This window comes from Zootermopsis nevadensis, unplaced genomic scaffold, assembly GCF_977971745.1.
Source record: "Zootermopsis nevadensis isolate Lab colony 2312 unplaced genomic scaffold, Znev_1.0 Znev_ptg000008l, whole genome shotgun sequence".
Classification (NCBI taxonomy): Eukaryota; Metazoa; Arthropoda; class Insecta; order Blattodea; family Termopsidae; genus Zootermopsis; species Zootermopsis nevadensis.
Window position 1 is genome coordinate 2,681,060 of NW_028259140.1, and position 20,524 is coordinate 2,701,583.

At 37.5% G+C, this 20,524-nt stretch overlaps 2 protein-coding genes across 3 annotated transcripts in view; one reads left to right on the forward strand and one right to left on the reverse strand.

Moving 5' to 3' along the window:
- Positions 1-20,524, forward strand: part of NKCC (sodium potassium chloride cotransporter) — a 21,357-nt gene continuing 833 nt past the window's right edge. Inside the window, exons 1-19 of one of the 2 annotated variants that reach the window (XM_022080873.2) lie at positions 1-201; positions 2,505-3,364; positions 6,833-6,989; positions 7,407-7,502; positions 8,260-8,513; positions 9,656-9,770; positions 10,013-10,152; positions 10,461-10,658; positions 11,310-11,541; positions 12,220-12,341; positions 13,222-13,357; positions 14,340-14,551; positions 14,888-15,129; positions 15,431-15,666; positions 16,530-16,653; positions 17,230-17,324; positions 18,808-18,922; positions 19,915-20,060; positions 20,371-20,482. In XM_022080873.2, the coding sequence (XP_021936565.1) occupies positions 3,086-3,364; positions 6,833-6,989; positions 7,407-7,502; positions 8,260-8,513; positions 9,656-9,770; positions 10,013-10,152; positions 10,461-10,658; positions 11,310-11,541; positions 12,220-12,341; positions 13,222-13,357; positions 14,340-14,551; positions 14,888-15,129; positions 15,431-15,666; positions 16,530-16,653; positions 17,230-17,324; positions 18,808-18,922; positions 19,915-20,060; positions 20,371-20,482 (3,011 nt within the window). In that variant the 5' untranslated portion in view covers positions 1-201; positions 2,505-3,085. The remainder of the gene's footprint in view (positions 202-2,504; positions 3,365-6,832; positions 6,990-7,406; positions 7,503-8,259; positions 8,514-9,655; positions 9,771-10,012; positions 10,153-10,460; positions 10,659-11,309; positions 11,542-12,219; positions 12,342-13,221; positions 13,358-14,339; positions 14,552-14,887; positions 15,130-15,430; positions 15,667-16,529; positions 16,654-17,229; positions 17,325-18,807; positions 18,923-19,914; positions 20,061-20,370; positions 20,483-20,524) is intronic. The other variant, XM_022080874.2, reaches the window with a different exon arrangement.
- LOC110838070 (odorant receptor 4) overlaps positions 14,061-20,524 on the reverse strand; it is a 19,125-nt gene continuing 12,661 nt past the window's right edge. Inside the window, exon 10 of the mRNA XM_087344847.1 lies at positions 14,061-14,630. The gene's annotated coding sequence lies outside the window, so the exon portion shown is untranslated. The remainder of the gene's footprint in view (positions 14,631-20,524) is intronic.

The window sequence follows — 20,524 nt, forward strand, 5'->3', positions numbered from 1 at the left end:
GTGACTTTTAGACCAAGTTTCCATACTGTAAGCCGCAGTCCGACACATCACCCACTCGCGGGAACTACCTTATGACAGGTACGATGGTGATAAGCTGTCTACGAGGCGAGAATATCATTGGCGCACGCATATAAGACAGGCGAGGAGGTACAAAGTTGGACTTTACACAGTTATAGCTGCTACTAGGGCTTTCGTAATCCGGTAAGTTGGAACTTAAAAATGATTTGAATTTTAGACTTTCATAGAAAGTTACATATAGACGGAATGAATTTTTACAATTTACTGTAATCCCTGTGCTTGTAACATTTGGTGTCTCGGAACAAGATAGATTCTTATTAAATACCTTATACATAGAACATGAAAGCAATCACCTTTTTGATAACACGAACCTGAACCTCCATGAAACTAAAATGAAAAGTCCTTTATTAAAAGGTATTAACTTAATTCAACTGAATACAATCCTTTTCTAGACGCTAATAGCGCACTCAGCTAATCAAGAAATTCCCCTCATTTTATGTAACCGGAAGATTCATCGCCTTGTTTACAAGAACCCGCCACCGGTCCATTTCCTGAGCTAGATTAATCCACGCCATAATATTTTATTTAATTAATACAGATTTTAATATTATCCTCCCACCTACGCCCAGATCTTCCGAGTGATCTGTTCCTTTCAAGCTTTCAAACAAAATATTTGGAATCATTTCTCATATCCCTGCCCATCACATTCTCCCTGATCCGATTATCCTAACAACACCCGTTTAAGAGTGAAAATTATGGAGAGCGCCTCATAACGCAATATTCTCCACATACGCGCCCTGTCCTCGAACACCCTCGACGTATATTCTCTCTTCGTCGTAAAATACGACCCTTCAGTGTCGTCCCTGTCACTCCAGGGTTGAGCAATTTATAATAACACGACTTAAGATAAATTTATATATTTCCGATTCCAGTGTATGCCTAGGCCGTCTGCTCACTGTCAGCGTATGAAGATTTAAACTTATCACAGAGGCGTTATATTTTGTTGACTTAAAACATTCAGTTAATGTTATTATCTGTGATAACATTATTTCTAGATGAAGAATAAGAAGTTTGTACATGCGTAAATGCAACAAGGTTCAAAGAATCATTGAAATATTCCGCAGACTTAGGACGAAACACTATTTTATTTAAATAACTTGTAGGTGCTAAGACATACGTTTAACGTTCTTCTACATAAAATGGAGGCTATTAACAAGAATTTCGTTGTTCATATTGTGTACAATAAAATAACTATTTCAGTTCGCAAAAGACGTAAGACCATTCTGCACAACGAGATCGCAGATACACGGCGAGCGTTTAATCTCAGCGTTTTTAACCCTTCGTAGCAGAGGCTCGTCTAAATAATATTTAAGAATTCAGTCCGTACCGCAAAGAAAACACCATACTGCACCATTACAAAATTCAATTATTTAAAGTTATTTAAAGACTACTCGCTCTTTACTCTGAGAATTATACAAAACTCATAAACACAAAATTAAACATCGCTGATTGTGAAAATAAATGGTACACGTAGTTACCACCCGTCTCTAAAAGTTGAAAGCATTGTGTAAACGTTAAAATTTAGAACGTAATGGAAAATATCGAATTACCGAACACTATACGGATCAGTAATCTGAATCTTCACCATTACATTGTGCGTCATTAAACCATGCAATAGCTTTCGTTAGCGATAGCTGACGGGTTGTTATCAGTCGTCACACAGGTTAGACGACATGGTTTTGCAGGCTTAAAATATTTTATTTCTGACCTGAAAATGTCACATACGAATCTCAGCTCTGTCACACCTGACTCAGAATTTGCATGAAATTCCTCACTGTTCCCGGATTTCTGTCGGGACAACACGCACAAATATTCCACAAGCGTCTTCTAGCACATACCTACTAAACTTTCATGATTAACTTCTTACGCGACACCATACAATCTTTGCAGCTTAAATAACGTCATTAAAGAGCACAGAATTTTATTAATTACGTACTTGTTGTGAAGGAGTACAGAATTTATTTCAGTTGCTCCAAGTCATTCAAAACCATTATCGTTCAGAACATGTTTTCATTTGTCGCAATACTTTGAACACTGCAAAACGTGTTTCATGTCAGAAATAATCCGGTGTACGTATACATGTAGAAGGCTGATTATGTAAAGGTACGTGTTATTACCTTCCGTTATGGTTCGTGCCTCTGTCTCCGCTTAAAGACAAGAGGCAATACAAGCCAGCTCTTTATTATTAACGCGAAAAAATAATAAAGCATAATCCTTGGCCTTGTAATTATATGATTATGAGACGTGGTTTTGTTTTTTAGACTTCCGAATGTAGCCAAATTCTCGGGCTGTTGGAAAAGGAATATCTGTTTAAAATCCAGTCCATATCACATAAATTACTGCGTCATTTTGTAGGAATGTTTTCCAAGTATCGTTATAGTTCAGTTGTGACTCAGTGGTTTTGTGGTTTTTCCTTGTTTCGATAGGTTTCAATTCCCTAGACCGACTGCAAATCAACTTCCACACAAGACCACGTGGTTCGTGCCCTTTCACGGTCAGCTCCATCAACCGCACGCCACTGATTGAAACAGAATGTGAATCGAAGACTATCGTTTTCATCGGGAATAATTTCTTTGAAAAGTGTCCCGAAAGTCAATTTCGAAATGTATTATTAACTCTCTCACAGTTAATAACAAAATAAGTTGCTTTTATATATTTTGCAAAATAGGATAATTAAATATTATTGCTTTCACGATCCGAAAATGAAGTTCTCGCAATAAAATTTGCAAAAATTCTCACATCACTGTCTGAGGATATTTATCTTAATCACATATTTTACATTTATACTTGCTACTAACATTACGTGGTATTCCTAGTTCAAATCGTGTCTCACGTAAAATGTAACGTCGATATTTTAAGACTTTAACACACGATCAAGTAAAACTCAGTTTGCTTTAAAACAAAAGCAGTTTCGAGTTTTCACTATTTGTGATTACATCACTTCAGTAAGAACAAATTACGTTACCATTATCTGCCCTGGTCGTTCAAGAGCTCTTCACGAAGCGGGATGGATATAAAACATCGATTCGACGTGAAGAGGGTTCCGGAAGAAAGTGATATTTCCGGCGACACCAATGTACAGAATGCTCGCAATAACGAGATCTCGGAACCTGTGCAGGGTCACGCCACGTATCCCGTTGCCAGCAATGATCCAAAGATTCATCGCAATTCTCTAGCTCAACTCACCCGGGAGGCTCTGCCCCGCCTGGATCATTACCGCAATTGCATACAGGCAATGAAAAGGCCGTCCCTTGGAGAATTATATGGAGACGTAAGCGAAGTTAAGGTAAGACCCTTTTATTTCAAAACAAAACTCGATAAGCAACCACAAGCAAATAACATGTAGACGATACTTAAGCATCTCACGGCGATGAAATGTCCATGTTGGTCTTCTGGGTTGTAACGCAATGTAGATTTCTGGATAAATACCAACAGAGGAAAATACTGCCTCCATCTGCAGCTATGAAGGCTCATTAATGTATTCACAAGATACAGTCACTACGCCGTACCTTGAGCCAAATTAAATCAGTCCACAATCTCACATCCTATTTAAGAGCCACCTTGATTGTTTCCTATTTACTCTCTAATATGCATTTCTTTTGCATTATATTAACAACTGGCAATGTTCATTACATTGTTCACAAAAGCCCGTCATCTACACAGAGAATGAAACTCAATAAATTACTGATTGCCTTGGGCATCTTTTAAACAGCTTGCTATAAAGAAAATAATACGTGATTTTGCTCACCGACGCCCACAGCGTCAACACAAGTAGCGGTGAGAATCCATTGATGTTAAGGGCAACTGAACTTCTGTCTGTAACCTCTGTTCCGTTCTTGACAGTTAAGTCTCTCGTACACATCACTCACAAAGTAAAGAATATCTCTGCTAATAGCAAAATTAAATTTTAAAATCACAGTTCTTTACAAACATTATGTATCATTTTCAATCTACCCGTCATTCTCTTCGAGACACAATGACTTTACGATGTCTTTTTTATCCGCACGAAATAAACCATAAGAATGAACCTAACCAAACTTATCGTATTCAAACTTTACATAGTCGCATTCAACACAATACTTTTACAATCTTTCTTTCTATGCTAAATGGTCTTCAGAAAGTAACGTAAAATATTATTTACTTATGATAGAATCATAATACATATTATCATTGTATCATTTAACAAACCATGCAAGTCAGAATCCAGTACTACCTGCATATCTTGAAAGTACATTGGGAAGCTACTATTACAAATGTTATAAACACGAATATATAGTCGCTTTTACCTTAGGAAACAAATTAATGTTAAACCACATTAACTACCATAACAAAACGCATTTACAAGGCACTGAACACTGCTTTTAATTACCTCTTCGTGCCACTCCAACGAAAGTACACAAAACGGAAGTTTGCCGCCTTTTCAGTTTAGCAGCTGTGCGTTCGGTGTGAGGCTAGCAACGGAAGTTGGAACAGAACAATGCCAACATAAGAATAAGACAAAAATAAATTGCTAGGTTTACGGAGGGAAATTTTCTTTACGCCAAAACAATCGAAACTAAATATCGAAAACTATCTCAGATATACGCGTACAAATCCATGGTGGGGGAAAAGTTGTCCTCATGCACAACTGATATCTGACGTAATGTCCAGTGTTATCATCTCATACCGCATGCACGAAACAAATGCAGAGCTGACGTCATGTGTTGTTTAGTTCAATTATCGTCCACCGTACGATCACACCTCACGTTCTCCCACAGCGTTAAAAATAGATATTGTCATTTGCATGAATATTGACCGGAGGTAATCGAAAGTAGAAATATTTAGCTTCCTTTATTCCTTGAATTCACTGCTCCTCTTAATTATCCACCGGAAGTAATGATACATCTAACAGCTCTCATATTGATTTTCAATGTATCTATTTAATCTGATCGGCAGTTTTTGTTACACTTATAAAAATTCGCATAAAAATTAACATTTTTTTTACAGAATAAACAATATATGACGAACTAGCATGTAATAATTTTCTAAACATATAATAAAATTCCCTTTAATTTTATTTACTTTTTGCTTCTAGTAATTGGTTTAATGACACAGTCAGTAATTCAGATTATATAGCGTCTTGTGATGGGCTGTTTAATAAATAATTAAGTGGGAAGGATGTCGAATTAAGCGGTCGAGACCTAATTTAATGCACTGCCCCATCATTTGCCTTCAGGGTACTTCCGTACAATATTGATCGTGAAACTTGAACATTGTTTCAATACCTGTGACACTTCCTTCTACTTTCTGGCAATTACACGTGTAGAGAAGCCATTATCATCAACCACGGTGAGATAAACACAAATGTCACACTTACGTTGACAAGTTGAATGTTTGTTAAAGCGGTATGAACTAGTTTGTGCTGGAAATAACACATTTTGTTCGGTTGATTCTGCTTCATGAATGAATTAATGAAATTTACGGTGTGCTAACTACGTCATTCACGTTCTCATGCTAGAAACCTGTGTGACATGTGTCGTTCCACTTAAAAAAGTAACTGGCTAGCAATAATCATGTCCGACTGTGAGTCTTGTCCGTGTTCGATCCCAGCCAGGTTTCAATATTGACACGAACTGATTTTTTTTTAAATCTGAACTTCAACTACCTGAATTATCAGAGCATATATATTCCACCGGGATTTTTTTTTAATGAGGTCACGGGGGGGGGGGGGGGGGGGGGGCAGAGCCCATAAATATATAGGTCTTCTTGCAACCGCAAAGTTCTTCGCTGTGTACGAGAAAGTAAGAATCAATGAAAGTTTTTGTTGCTGATAATAAGATAGTGTAATTGCGTCATATTGTGAATATTATAACAATTATTTATTTTAATCCGTCTGATCACAATATTTAAAATTTCTTATAATTAAGATAATAAAATATCATTGATGTTCCATATCGATTGATCGATTTACATTTCGGAACATTTACACAACAATAGGTGTGGGTCAATACAGTATTGACCCACACCTATTCGAAGACACTAATACTTCTGGACATATCGAGACACTCACTCCTACATCTTTGGCCGATATGTACATCTAATAACATTTAAGAAAAACAACACCTTCGCCCAAAAATGGAAAAACAAACGTAATGAAACATCACCAAAAAACTACAGAAATCATAATTGAGTTTTAAGTTCTTAGATATATCTTACACCTGATGATGGTTTTATAAAAACCGAAACATGTTGTGTAAATGTTCCGAAATGTAAATCGATCAATCGATAAGGAACATGAATGATATTTTATTATCTTAATTATAAGAAATTTTAAATATTGTGATCAGACGGATTAAAATAAATAATTGCTGATAATAATTATCGCAGAGAGCCACGGTGGTCTAGCGGTTAGAACGCTGGCCTTGTAATCCTTTGGTCTCGGGTTCGATTCCCGGCGGTGCCCGAATTTATAACTTGTGTTGGGCAAGGCCGTGGTCTAGGCAACACGGAGTTTTCCTCCGGGGGCTTCTTCCCCGGTTTCTCCGTGGCATCCCAACAATTACTCCATTCACACACAGAAGAAGGCAATGGCAAACCACTTCTGGATCATCTGCCAAGAACGTATATGAACAGGTCCCAGTCCGAGAAAAGGATGGAAGGATCCTGTTCATATGGACCTGTCGTCAGACAGAACACTAAATAAATAAAATAAATAATAATTATCGCACACCGAAATAAACCAGCTGGACAATTTTTACTGGGAATGTTTTCGCAGGATGGCAATTTGGAAGCACAGAGCCCTGAGGTGGCAAACGAAAGCCATGGTGTCAAACTGGGGTGGATTCAAGGGGTGCTTATCCCCTGCCTACTCAACATTTGGGGTGTTATGCTGTTCCTGCGTTTGTCCTGGGTAGTTGCTCAGTCCGGAATAAGTAAGTACTGTACTATACATATTGGGACACAAGGTCAAACAGTCGAGGTATGAGTTTGTTTCGTTAGAAGTAATTGTATTTCTTTGCTATCACAAAAACTCTTGGTCAGTTTTGTGGTCTTGGTGAAGGTAACAGAGTGGTCCTGGAGAAAGGGTTATTAGCTTATATCCAACCAACAATACAAAGACAAGCCTGCTATTATTTTCCTATCTTGAGTCACTTCAATCAAAACCAACTCATCACAATGTATTTTGCCTTGATCTAATTCTCTCACTTCAAGGCCGCACCTTATCAAGAGTCGTGATTTCGAATCCCACTTGGGGCGTAACTGTGTATCTGAATTTTACTATCCTGTTCTGTCCCAAGTAGGTAGGTGACTGTATCATTAAAGTGAAAGCATTTCTCTTTTACTTTTAGTCCAATCGCTCATCATTATCGGCATGTCGACTGTGGTCTGCGTCCTTACCACTCTATCTCTCTCTGCCATCTGCACCAACGGAGAGGTGAAAGGAGGTAACGTTCTCTCATCTCAGGGGTACATTCACAGTTTCGTAATTTTAAAGTGAAATTCTCTATATCTCTGAGAAATGATCGTTAGGACATTGTTTTTGTGTCAAAAGAACTTGGTTATTATTACACATTGTTTTATGTTTATCTACAGTGCAGAAAATATACTGAACATCTTTCGAAAACCCGTTGCTACTCAACGTGATGTTACTGTCACTCTCATCTCTGTAGTTCGCATAAAACAAACTCCTGCATAATTGACGCTCAGATGGTTTTATGTATAAATTAATGATAAGACTCTAAAATACGCAGATAATGTAGACTCCAGAGGCGTGATGTTCGTATCAAATTCATTAAAATTTGTCGTTTGGTTTAGAAGAATAGCAGAGGTCTGTCATGGTATCTTCTTTGAAATTAATTCTAATATGAAATTATGTGTAAATTATTGTAACCATCAGCGAATATGCTTTTTTTTATATATATATTTATGAGTTCAGTGTAATTCTCATAATAAACAAAGATTATGTATGTCCTCAAACACTTTTAAAAATATTTGAAATGGTGAAATATTTTTTTGTTTTCTTTGAGGTACGGACTGAATTCTTAAGAATTATTTAGACGAGCTTTGTATTTAAAGGATTAATTAAATATTAATTTTATTGGGACTAGTTTTTACGAGCTGTTGAACTTAATACATCCAACGCAGGCATGAACAGACCTGTCAAAGCCAGGTCACGTGTTAAGACTTGTTCATGTTTTGCAGGCGGAGTGTACTACATCATCTCCCGGTCACTGGGTCCAGAATTCGGAGCTTCAATCGGCATTGTATTTGCATTCGCAAACACCGTAGCGGCGTCAATGAACACTATTGGTTTCTGCGACTCACTCAATGATCTTCTTCATTCTCATGGACTTCAGATTGTGGACGGTGATGTTAATGACGTCAGAATTGTTGGAACCATCGCCATTTTGGTCATGTGTATCATATGTGCTGTTGGAATGGAATGGGAATCGAAAGTAATAATATTGAATAATCATAAATGCTATAAGTTACAATGTTAAAGAAATATATTTCTGAAGGGTCTTCCTAAAATTTGTGACTATAAAAAAATATATATTAAAATTGATCTTAGAAAACTAGGTCCGAGTAATGTCAACAGAATACCTGACGTTTCAAAACAAGCGTCAGATTATATATCTATTGAGACATTATTTATTTAGTGTTCTGTCTGACGACAGGTCCATATGAACAGGATCCTTCCATCCTTTTCTCGGACTGGGACCTGTTCATATACGTTCTTGGCAGATGATCCAGAAGTGGTTTGCCATTGCCTTCTTCTGTGTGTGAATGAAGTAATTGTTGGGATGCCACGGAGGAAAACTCCGTGTTGCCTAGACCACGGCCTTGCCTAACACAAGTTATAAATTCGGGCACCGCCGGGAATCGAACCGGAGACCCCATGATTACAAGGCCAGCGTTCTAACCGCTAGGCCACCTCATCTTATTATTATTTAGTGTTCTGTCTGACGACAGGTCCATATGAACAGGATCCTTCCATCCTTTTCTCGGACTGGGACCTGTTCATATACGTTCTTGGCAGATGATCCAGAAGTGGTTTGCCATTGCCTTCTTCTGTGTGTGAATTGAGTAATTTGTTGGGATGCCACGGAGGAAAACTCCGTGTTGCCTAGACCACGGCCTTGCCCAACAGAAGTTATAAATTCGGGCATCGCCGGGAATCAAACCCGAGACCCCATGATTACAAGGCCAGCGTTCTAACCGCTAGGCCACCGTCGCTCTTATTGAGATATTGTGTAACACAAAATTAATATCATTACTTATCTTTGATTAAGAAAATAATTTGTATAACATCATTTTATTTGTCATAATCTTAAATATAATCTTATATCGATATTATAACTGTGAAGTGCTGAAGTGAATGTACATAGTATGCCTCTTAACAGAATTACCATGGCAACGGTGATAATATTATTTCGTAAATCCTAAAATCCCTAAAAGAGCAAATGATCGCTATGTCATGTTAACGATCATAACAAAACACATCCTCAATATCAGGAAATGGTCACAAACCAACCCTGCTTATCACATGGATAAGATTATCCTTAAATATGTGTAAGTAAGGACATTCTTTTTGCAGGCACAAAACTTCCTCACTGTCATCATTGTTGCAGCCATTGTCGACTTCATTGTTGGTGCAATCATCGGACCAAAGGACGTTTTGCAAGAAGCCCAAGGATTCGTGGGGTTTAACCGTGAGTTTGACGTCACTCTGTTCAGTTGAAATGTTTTTAATATACTCCCCCCTCTAGGACAATATAAATGCATAGAGCGGAATCCTTTAATGTTAACAAGATCCTGCTACCTGTTGCTATCCTGAACCAGATTAATCCAGTCCACAACTTAATTCCTTCATTCCTTAATATCAATTTTAATATTATTTTTCCACCTTAAATATATCAGACAGTAAATTAAGAAAGTTTTTCTTATGTTGTAGTGACTGTCACGAAGCAAAACTTGGGACCAGACTACAGGTTTAGCGAGAATGTGAATCAGGACTTTTTCTCAGTGTTCGCCATCTTCTTTCCATCCGTTACTGGCATTCAGGCTGGCGCCAATATCTCAGGGGATTTAAAGGTTAGTCTGCGTGTCTTTGTTCTCGAATGATCATATGGCGACTACAATTTTAACACATTTCAACAGATTTCTTTAATATGGAAAATCTTTACTGAAAATATTACGAAATTATAAGGATATATTCGTATAAATTCTCAACTGCTAAGCGTTCATAATCATCTTAGAATGTTATTTGATACGTCGTAGATGATTAACCTGAAAATAAATCTGTGCCTTCTTGTGGTGTAGAAATACAACACGCATGACATACAATTAATCCACAGACTTGATATAACGTGGAAACCGTTTTGTTATTGATAATGTCGCAGGATCCAGCGTCAGCCATTCCAAAGGGCACTCTTCTGTCGCTGCTAATATCTATGGCATCCTACGCCGTATTCGTGGTGTTTGCCGGGATGACGGCAGCCAGAGACGCCAGTGGCATTGTGGGAGATGTAGCTAATGGGACACAATTTTATTGCTACCCGAATAGAAGCTGTAAATGGGGACTCATGAACAGTTACTCAGTAAGCATGGCTTATCAACAGATAGAGTGAAAGATATTAAAACTACTTGCAACCTAATACCGGGAATTCCCAGGATTAGATTTTGCATTACTGATACAGTTACTGATATTTGTAAAGTGATATTGTAAAAAAAAAAAAAATTGCAAATATCAAGTTACAACCAGTCATTATTCATCTCGATTACGTCACAATACGTTGTGGTCTCTATGTTTGTTAGTTTTCATTTTTTAAACAACTTGTGTCGAGGACATTTACATATTTCTCAAACATCCGTCTAACCAATTAATTAATTCCACGGAGCACAGTCAATCCTTAGAAACTCATAGCCAATCTGTTAATCGAAGAATTTCCCGCTCTTTATGTAACCGGAAAGCTTACAACATTCTGCATATCTTAAATCCTCATACATTATTTTTTTAAATTTCATTTTAATATTATCCTCCCATCAGAGCAAGGTCCCGCAAGTGGTCTTTTCTCATAAAAATATGCAATTGTTTCTCCTCGCATGCTACATTTCCTGTATTTTCCTATTTTTATTAACGTTAAACCTCTGATTCTGTTCTACTAATTTGGATATCGCTCAAGAAGTAGAATTATTATCCTTTCAAAAAATTAAACTAACCTAAGCTTACTTTATGTTTGTCCTGTTAGATGATGCAGGTTATTTCTATCTGGGGGCCTCTAATCTACGCTGGATGTTTTGCGGCAACATTATCCACTGCTCTTACAAACCTTTTGTCAGTACCAAGACTTATCCAGGCTCTTGGTATTGACAGAATATATCCAGGACTCATATTTTTCTCAAAGGGTTATGGGAAGGCTGGCGAAGCGTACCGCGGATATGTGCTTACATTCCTCATATCCACAGCCTTCGTCCTTATTGGTAAGTCTCAATTCAGTGATTAGTCTGAGCTACGTTGCTAGGTTGCCTGCCTCTGCAGGATGAAGGTAGTAATCCACGATTTAGCTGGGAGCACTCTTTTAATAATATTCATTAACCTCATAAATTATTTATGAGCTTGGATAATTATGTCAGGAAAGTGACAAGTTACTGGTTGAACAACCGGTGTTCGAAGTTAAATATGTCAATTAAGTCTTAACAAATGTAATACAAACTCTTAAAATGAATAATAAATTATAGCCATACTCTTTCAAAATCGCGTGATTAAACGTTTCAGTAATATCATAATTTGTTGTGGAACTTTACAGCTGAGTTAAATTTGATCGCTCTGCTAAGTTCGAAGTTACATTTGTTACTTAACTTTTTGAAGCCCAGTGGTAATTATATGTCCCACCAGCTTGTATAATAAGTAAATATTACATTTTATTCATGGGTTTTCTATAATTATCGCTTTAAACAGGGATCATTTCCTTAAACAGCGTCAACCAGTTGATATTTGTAACAGCGAACGGTTGTGTTTTCTTCGCGGTACGGACTGAATTCTTAAATGTTATTTAAATAGTATACAAACTATTGAACTATATAAATAAATATTAACACTACTAATGATACGCATTTAAATTTTAAGTTGTATCGGAATTCTTTGTGGAATTGTTTCAGCTCAGCTGAATGTAATCGCTCCGCTGATTTCAAATTTCTACTTGGCATCTTACGCCCTCATAAATTTCTGCACGTTCCATGCTGCTTTTATCAAACCACTGGGCTGGAGACCTACATTCAAGGTGAGAATCCAACATTCTTTAAAACTTGTTATTTATAAAAAAAAAATTGTCAAAGTTGGAAATAAAAACAACATTTACAGACACCACATCGCACATAACAATAAATTATTTTTTCTTACAAATCGAAAAGAAATTTCAGATGAAGTTGGAGATTATTTTACGTCATAGGTTCTTTCTATCAGATATGTACGACTTTATAGAAATAAAAATATTCAACTTTAGTTCTGCTTTGGGTTATTATTTTATTATTTAGTGTTCTGTCTGAGGACAGGTCCATATGAACAGGATCCTTCCATCCTTTTCTCGGACTGGGACCTGTTCATATACGTTCTTGGCAGATGATCCAGAAGTGGTTTGCCATTGCCTTCTTCTGTGTGTGTGAATGGAGTAATTGTTGGGATGCCACGGAGGAAAACTCCGTGTTGCCTAGACCACGGCCTTGCCCAACACAAGTTATAAATTCGGGCACCGCCGGGAATCGAACCCGAGACCCCAGGATTACAAGGCCTGCGTTCTAACCGCTAGACCACCTCATCTTATTATTTATTTAGTGTTCTGTCTGACGACAGGTCCATATGAACAGGATCCTTCCATCCTTTTCTCGGACTGGGACCTGTTCATATACGTTCTTGGCAGATGATCCAGAAGTGGTTTGCCATTGCCTTCTTCTGTGTGTGAATGGAGTAATTGTTGGGATGCCACGGAGAAACCGGGGAAGCCCCCGGAGGAAAACTCCGTGTTGCCTAGACCACGGCCTTGTTTTGGGTTATATCGGACCAAAATTAAAAACTAAATAAATTTGTGTTTGTTAATTAGACGATTCTTTAGTTAGTCTGTTAGTTGGCGTTGACCTAATCGTGCTTTATTTTTCATTTTCCAGTACTACAACGTGTGGTTGAGCCTCTCTGGTTTTATAATCTGCGTTGCCATCATGTTTCTCATTTCGTGGGTCACGTCACTTATTACCTTTATCGTTGTTCTAGCACTCTACCTTCTTGTCGTCTACCGGAAACCAGGTAAAGTTGATCTAATTTACTTTGAAGCTATTAATAACTGAAGGCTTTTCCTGATAAAATAGAAGCACAAATAATTGGGTTATCTCTTAAGAAACATGGAAAGTTTTTTAGGCACGAGCAGGAAGATGAGAATAAAAACAAATATGGACAAAGCGTAATATTCAATTAAATTCTAGATTATTAGGTTATATTGTCTACGAGTTTCGAAATTATTTTTTTTTCGGAATGGAAATTTTTGCTTCGTAACACACGCATATGATTATTGCTCGAAAACTGGAATCATGGATTTGTGTCCGTATCTTTCTGTTTTGTGCGTCCTTCATATGTAGCTAAACCTTGTGAAGGGATGATCCTTCGTCAAAGGAGTCCTGCCAAGTGTCCAACACAGGGCTTGAAGGGCTGAAAATTCTCTAGCAGATATTATGAAGCAAACTTTATAAGCAATGTTGATGTTACTTCTCTTTGTTTCAGACCATTCTGAATATGAAAAAAATCAGTCTTGTTATCTATACGGACTTTAATAGTTTTAATTTATATATACTTTTTCACGTGCTACCATATTATACTCATATTTTTCTTCAGAATTTGAATAAATATCTCATCAGTAGTTAATCGATTACATGAATATTCACACTAATTTTCTATAATATGAAGTTAACATTTGGAGAATAATATTCAAAAAATTAGTATACAGTTGATAGAGTGACATTTCTCGATAATTATTACAATTAATTTTATTACCCGTCTTATAAATAGGTACAATAATACATTTCTTTCACTGCTCTGGAAATCTTTCCTTATTACAAACAGAATTAATAAATTTTAATTTTATAACCTACCACATTACCTTCAGCCTGGACCATTTCTGTCGGAATTTTATTAATACCTGGATATTTATACACCTTTAATTTTTAGAAGTAAGGTTAACATCAAAAGAAAGACATATTTTGGCACATAATCTTTATTATGCGGATGTTTCCAGACGTCAACTGGGGTTCTTCCACTCAAGCTCAGACATACAAGACGGCCTTAACATCGGTCCACAAGTTGATTAACGTGGACGAACACGTGAAGAATTACCGACCTCAAATCCTCGTTCTGACGGGCAAGCCTCAGGACAGACCACCGCTCGTGGATCTCGTCAACCTTATCACGAAAAACAACGCGTTGATGTTGTGCGGACATTTGTCGGAAGTGAGTACAGACGTACAGAGTTTTTCTGTCAAATTGACCTCTTCAAGGAGGGATTTCAATGGACTCCACAATCGCTAACCTGAAATAATGTCTAAAATTAATAATTAATAATCAATAATTCTGTGAAAATAAGCAGGTACACTTGGGATTTGAAATATATAAAAAGTAAATAAATAAAAATGAAATTAATCTGTAAGGCAGTACGTTGAATACATTAATTTTAACATTTCCCAGGCTATGAACGAAGTATCTGTAATTCCTTAATGTTAATCTAGGCATTTTGGCTTAAAAATACATGGATAATTGAAGACTGGTTTAAATGAAATTGTGTTGTAGGAGCGACTCTCCCATCGGGCTCGGTTGAACCTTGCCCGAAAGAGCTATGCCTGGTTGCATGCCAATAAAATCAAGGCGTTTTACACTCTGGTGGATGGAATTGAGTTCGAAATGGCTGCCAGGTCTCTGCTTCAGGCTTCAGGGCTTGGAAAGCTGAAGCCGAACATCTTGGTGTTGGGATACAAAAGTACATGGAGAAACTGCGATACTGGAGACTTAGCAGCGTACTTCAATGTTCTACAGTAAGTATACTATATATTTTCACGATTCTTTTCAACGTTTTCATGTCTAGATTTGTTGCGGTGTCGATGTTGGTCTTCCGGGTTGTAACGTCACGTGGGTTTGTGGGTGATACCAACGTTTCAGAGGAACACAAATTATTCACGGCTGAAGTTAGCCCTGAAGATGGAGGAAGTATGTTCCTCCGAAACGTTGATATATATCTACAAGTCCGCAAGAAGTTGTAACCCAAAAGACGAACATCAATATTTTGTTCGACGTGAGAACATGAAATCTCATTTTTTGATGTGTGTTACGTTTCAGCGATGCTTTCGATAATCGAATATCGGTAGCAATATTGCGTCTTCCCTATGGAGAGGATTATTCCAAGTTCACGGAGGAGACAGATTCTCACTGTTATGACAACGGGGCATTCAGTGTGGCTAATTCCAGCCAGGACCTCACGAACCATGGTCAAACAGGCTTCCTACGCATCGACTCTTTTGTCAGCCTCAATCAAATGGAGCAACATCCTTCAAACATCTCGCTATCTGCAATTGGTAAGTAGTAATTTCATTGTCACAGTTTTATTTCGGTGGATAGAAATACGAGATACGAAAAAAATCACGCAATAAGGAGCCCTAAACCTTCGCTCCAAGTCTAGGGCTGATAATGTGATGAGATTCATGAGGAAATCATGGGTGGAATACATGAGTTGAATGACAGATGTACACACACACATTTAGACTTTCATTACATATATACATACAACATACACATACGAGCGTGTACATAGTACCCGGAACGAAACTGTGAGTTTGTCCTACATCACTATCTTGCGGGTAAAATGAAAACACGAAAAAAAATACGAATACCAAATACATTATCGACACAGGATCTGACAAAGAACTGCCGCTGGAAAATAATGTTTATAATCTGGGATTCTTTGCGTCATTATCTGTTACCCCTGCCACCCATCTGATCCCCTTGTCTCATGCTTTTAAAGGGCATAGAACGCACAGATTCGTCCCTACTGTCATACAACAAATTATACGGAAATATAAACAGAGACCGCTTGGAGAATAGGTGGAAGTCAGAGGGTAATATTAAAGTGGATACGATGGTAAAACGCTTGGTTTCATAACGACAAGATATTGTTCAGCTACACGAAGGCACCCTGTTCGTGAATTTTCTGTTTTGTAAATGTAACAGGTTCTGTTATTCAGAAACTGCACTTAGACTGTACATTCTCTGAACTCATACGTGTGTGTAGGATAGAAATGATAATTTATTGGTAACGAAGATATTAATTTTTATGCCAGGTTTGAAACAGGTTACCACAAAATTTTAAGCGTGTCGGGTTAAAATGTTGACGTCATTGCTATTATTGAACGTACTAAGCAGTTGTCTCTAAATTATACAGGGTCCTCAGACAATTCTCTGATTGACAGTGCCAAGGCTTTGCGGCGGTATGTAAACACAGAGAAGTCAGATACCCTGATGCCATTAAGTATCCTGAAAAGCAAGAAGAAGTACATGTTAAACAAGTAAGTAGACAACAAATATTCTAACCAAATATTATCTTCGTCAATATTGTATGTTAAGTTTGTGGCGACCTCTTCTACGTAAAGTTGATTTATTTTATTGGTCACGGTCTAATTTAGGATGTGTTAAACGACAGACTAACAACTAAATAACAAATTGGAAGGGATCTGGGAGGAATCAGCAGTGACTAAATTTAACATACTATCCCAGTATTTCCTCGGATATCAGGCTATTATGTAATCGGACAGAGGTATGAACTCGAAACCTCCCGAATACATAGCAGAAATGCTAATCACTCGATCGTGTTTGTTATCGGAAATATTAGTTACGCCTAACGTAATTTTGTAAATATAAGTAATTAGACAAAATTAAGCAGTTATACGGTCGATTAACAGTTTGATAAGGAAAATATAGGAAAAGATGGAAAGATAATATTAAACTGGACCTTGTGGATATTGTGACAGAGAGGATGTGAAGTGCATAATGAGGTCTAGAATTATATCCTGCGGCGATACTGAATTATGGACAGGAAATGTGTTTTAATTGTTTATTTGCCTCGCTGTTGTTTGTACCCGCAGGATTCCCATTGGCAGCCAGCTATCGAACATGACGATTTTCCGACAAAAACAAGCAGAAGGCAACATTGACGTCTGGTGGCTCTATGATGACGGAGGTACGTTCACCTTATTTTATTTACGGTACCAGGAGCTGCTATGGTCCTCGTTTCAAAGCTAGTAGTAAGCCCAGATAAGCAAGAAATCCCCCCCGTCTCTGTTTCAAACACAAGGTTCGTTTCCGTACTCGCAAGTCCCTGCAATAGACCCAATACACTCCCATTTATCCCATTTTTTTTTTAATATTATCTTCCAATTTACGCGTATGTTTTGCGAGTAGTCCCTTCCTTTCGGGTTTATTTATTTATTTAGTGTTCTGTCTGACGAAAGGTCCATATGAACAGGATCCTTCCATCCTTTTCTCGGACTGGGACCTGTTCATATACGTTCTTGGCAGATGATCCAGAAGTGGTTTGCCATTGCCTTCTTCTGTGTGTGAATGGAGTAATTGTTGGGATGCCACGGAGGAAAACTCCGTGTTGCCTAGACCACGGCCTTGCCCAACACAAGTTATAAATTCGGGCACCGCCGGGAATCGAACCCGAGATCCCCAGGATTACAAGGCCAGCGTTCTAACCGCTAGACCACCTCATCTTATTATTATTCAGTGTTCTGTCTGATGACAGGTCCATATGAACAGGATCCTTCCATCCTTTTCTCGGACTGGGACCTGTTCATATACGTTCTTGGCAGATGATCCAGAAGTGGTTTGCCATTTCCTTCTTCTGTGTGTGAATGGAGTAATTGTTGGGATGCCGCGGAGGAAAACTCCGTGTTGCCTAGACCACGGCCTTGCCCAACACAAGTTATAAATTCGGGCACCGCCGGGAATCGAACCCGAGACCCCTCAGGATTACAAGGCCAGCGTTCTAACCGCTAGATCACCGTGGTAGTCTACCGAAAATGTATACGCGTCTCAAATCTCTTCCATGCGTTCTTCATGCACTGCACATTTATTTACGTTCCATTTGATTATTTTAATAATATTTGTTAAGGGTACAAATTATGAAGCTCTTCGCTGTGCGGTTTTCTCCCGTTTCCTGTCAAAGAAAATGGTTCAGAAAGTTGTTTTATTATAGCCTTGCTCTCATGTATAAAATCATGGAATTACTTAAAGCAATGGTCCATTGTCTTTACTGCGTTTAAATGAATCTCGTTTTTCGTGTGGTTGTTACGTGCATCCTATCCCGAAGACATCCTTCTGTTGCTTGCTTTCATCAATTTCTACTGATTATAAATACAAAAAATAGTCTCGTTTAAACTAGAAATTCAAGGTCATGTAAAGATCGAATTTCTCACGGTGGTGAAGATGTCGATGGTATTCAAATATTGTAGTTTTGAGTGGATTTGTACGTTGATACGATCGAATCGTAGAATCTTGTTGTCTCCTGCCCTGACGATGGAGGACGTATGTTCCTCCGAAAGCTTTACTGTCATGGTTAACTATTTTTCAATTAACGACTAATCAAGATCGTAGACGCGTTATTTTTAACTTTCGTCCTTCCATACATGCTTGGTCATTGGCGTTTTTTATTGCAACAGGTCTAACTATGTTGCTGCCATATATTATCAGCACACGCAGTGACTGGTCCAACTGTAAACTACGTGTCTTCGCTTTGCTAAGCCGCCAACAAGAAGCAGAATTAGAGGAACGGAAGTGAGCATTGTATCTTTACAAAAACAGAATGTCCCACAAACATTATATGTTACTTGTTTAAATCTTGTCAGTCTAATCACAATAAAATTCCTATTAAATATTAAAATATTACCATATTCACCTGAAGATGGTTCTTTTAGAACTGAAACATGTCGTGTAAAAAAGTGATGTTCTAATGTAAATCGAACATTTCGATAGAGAATATCATTTGATATATTTTAAATATTTAAATGTTAATTATGGTAATACTTTAATATTTAATAGGAATTTTATTGTTATTAGACTGACAAGATTTAAACAAATATATATTTATCACAATATGACGCAACTTTATCATCTCATTATATGTTACATATACATATATATATATATATATATATATATATATGTATATATATATATAGAAGTACATTCTTAAACTCGAAGAAGAAATGGTCTGTTGTTACGTGAGAACTAAACAAAAACATGCACACAAACAAAACTGTTTACACTTTGAATGAAACTGCTCTTTCTATGCATGTTTTTATATTCCAATACATTACACGTCACGAAAGGTTTTAAGATAATTCATTTGAGCTTCTAGCATAACTGATGCTAATTAAAATGTTTTACAGCCATTCGTACATGTTTTGAATGCTGGGGGGGGGGGAGGCGATTAAGCGTGCGTACCGTCCCAGACAAAAGTTACTACTCATTATGGTTGACTGACGTCTTTTGCTACCGCGAAAGTGAGCAATGAGTGTCCTTTTATTTTACGTAAGGATAATGCAGAATTATATAATTTGTGGACTATATAACGCGAATGGTCTTGGAAACGTCTTAAACGTGGGATTAATCATAACATGTTTGTACTTTAAGCTTAGTGTATTGAAAGCGGATTTTAGATTTATATATCTACGGATAAACTGAGGATCGAAGCAGAATAAATATATATTATATATATATAATTAAGAAACAAATTAATGGCAAAAAATATATTTATTTGTTAACAGTATGGCAAGCCTGCTGTCAAAGTTTCGCATCCATTATCATAGCCTGAAGATGGTGGCTGGTATCACGGAAAAACCACAGGATCAAACTGTCACCTTCTTCAATAGCTTATTGGAGGGTTTCTGTGAAGAAGATGGGGCCGACCCAGGTAAGACAAATATCATGTGACAAAATGACATTACGTAACACTTCAGAAATTAGCATGTAGCATGACTGATTCATTGTCACTCTCATCAGTAAATCTCTGTGTGTCGAAATGTTCTATATTTCGTCGATGTTGGCGGTAAGATACCTACTGCCATCATCAGGGCAATGAGTCTTTATCGTCCTGACGATGGAAGCAGCAAGCACATTTAAAATATCGCTAAATTTCTTTCACATGTTATGGAGAAAATATTCAGAAGGCATCCATAGTCATGTCGAAATGAATTGATGTACAAATGTTCTATTTTCCTCAGAGGTGTGTGTTAGCAAAGTGGAGTTAGCAGCTTTGCAGCAAAAAACTGACAGGCAACTTAGATTGAGGGAGTTGCTTTTGGAGAATTCTCACGATGCCAGACTTATTGTTATGTAAGTTATGAACATGTTAACATTTTCAAGAGGCAAAGTTTT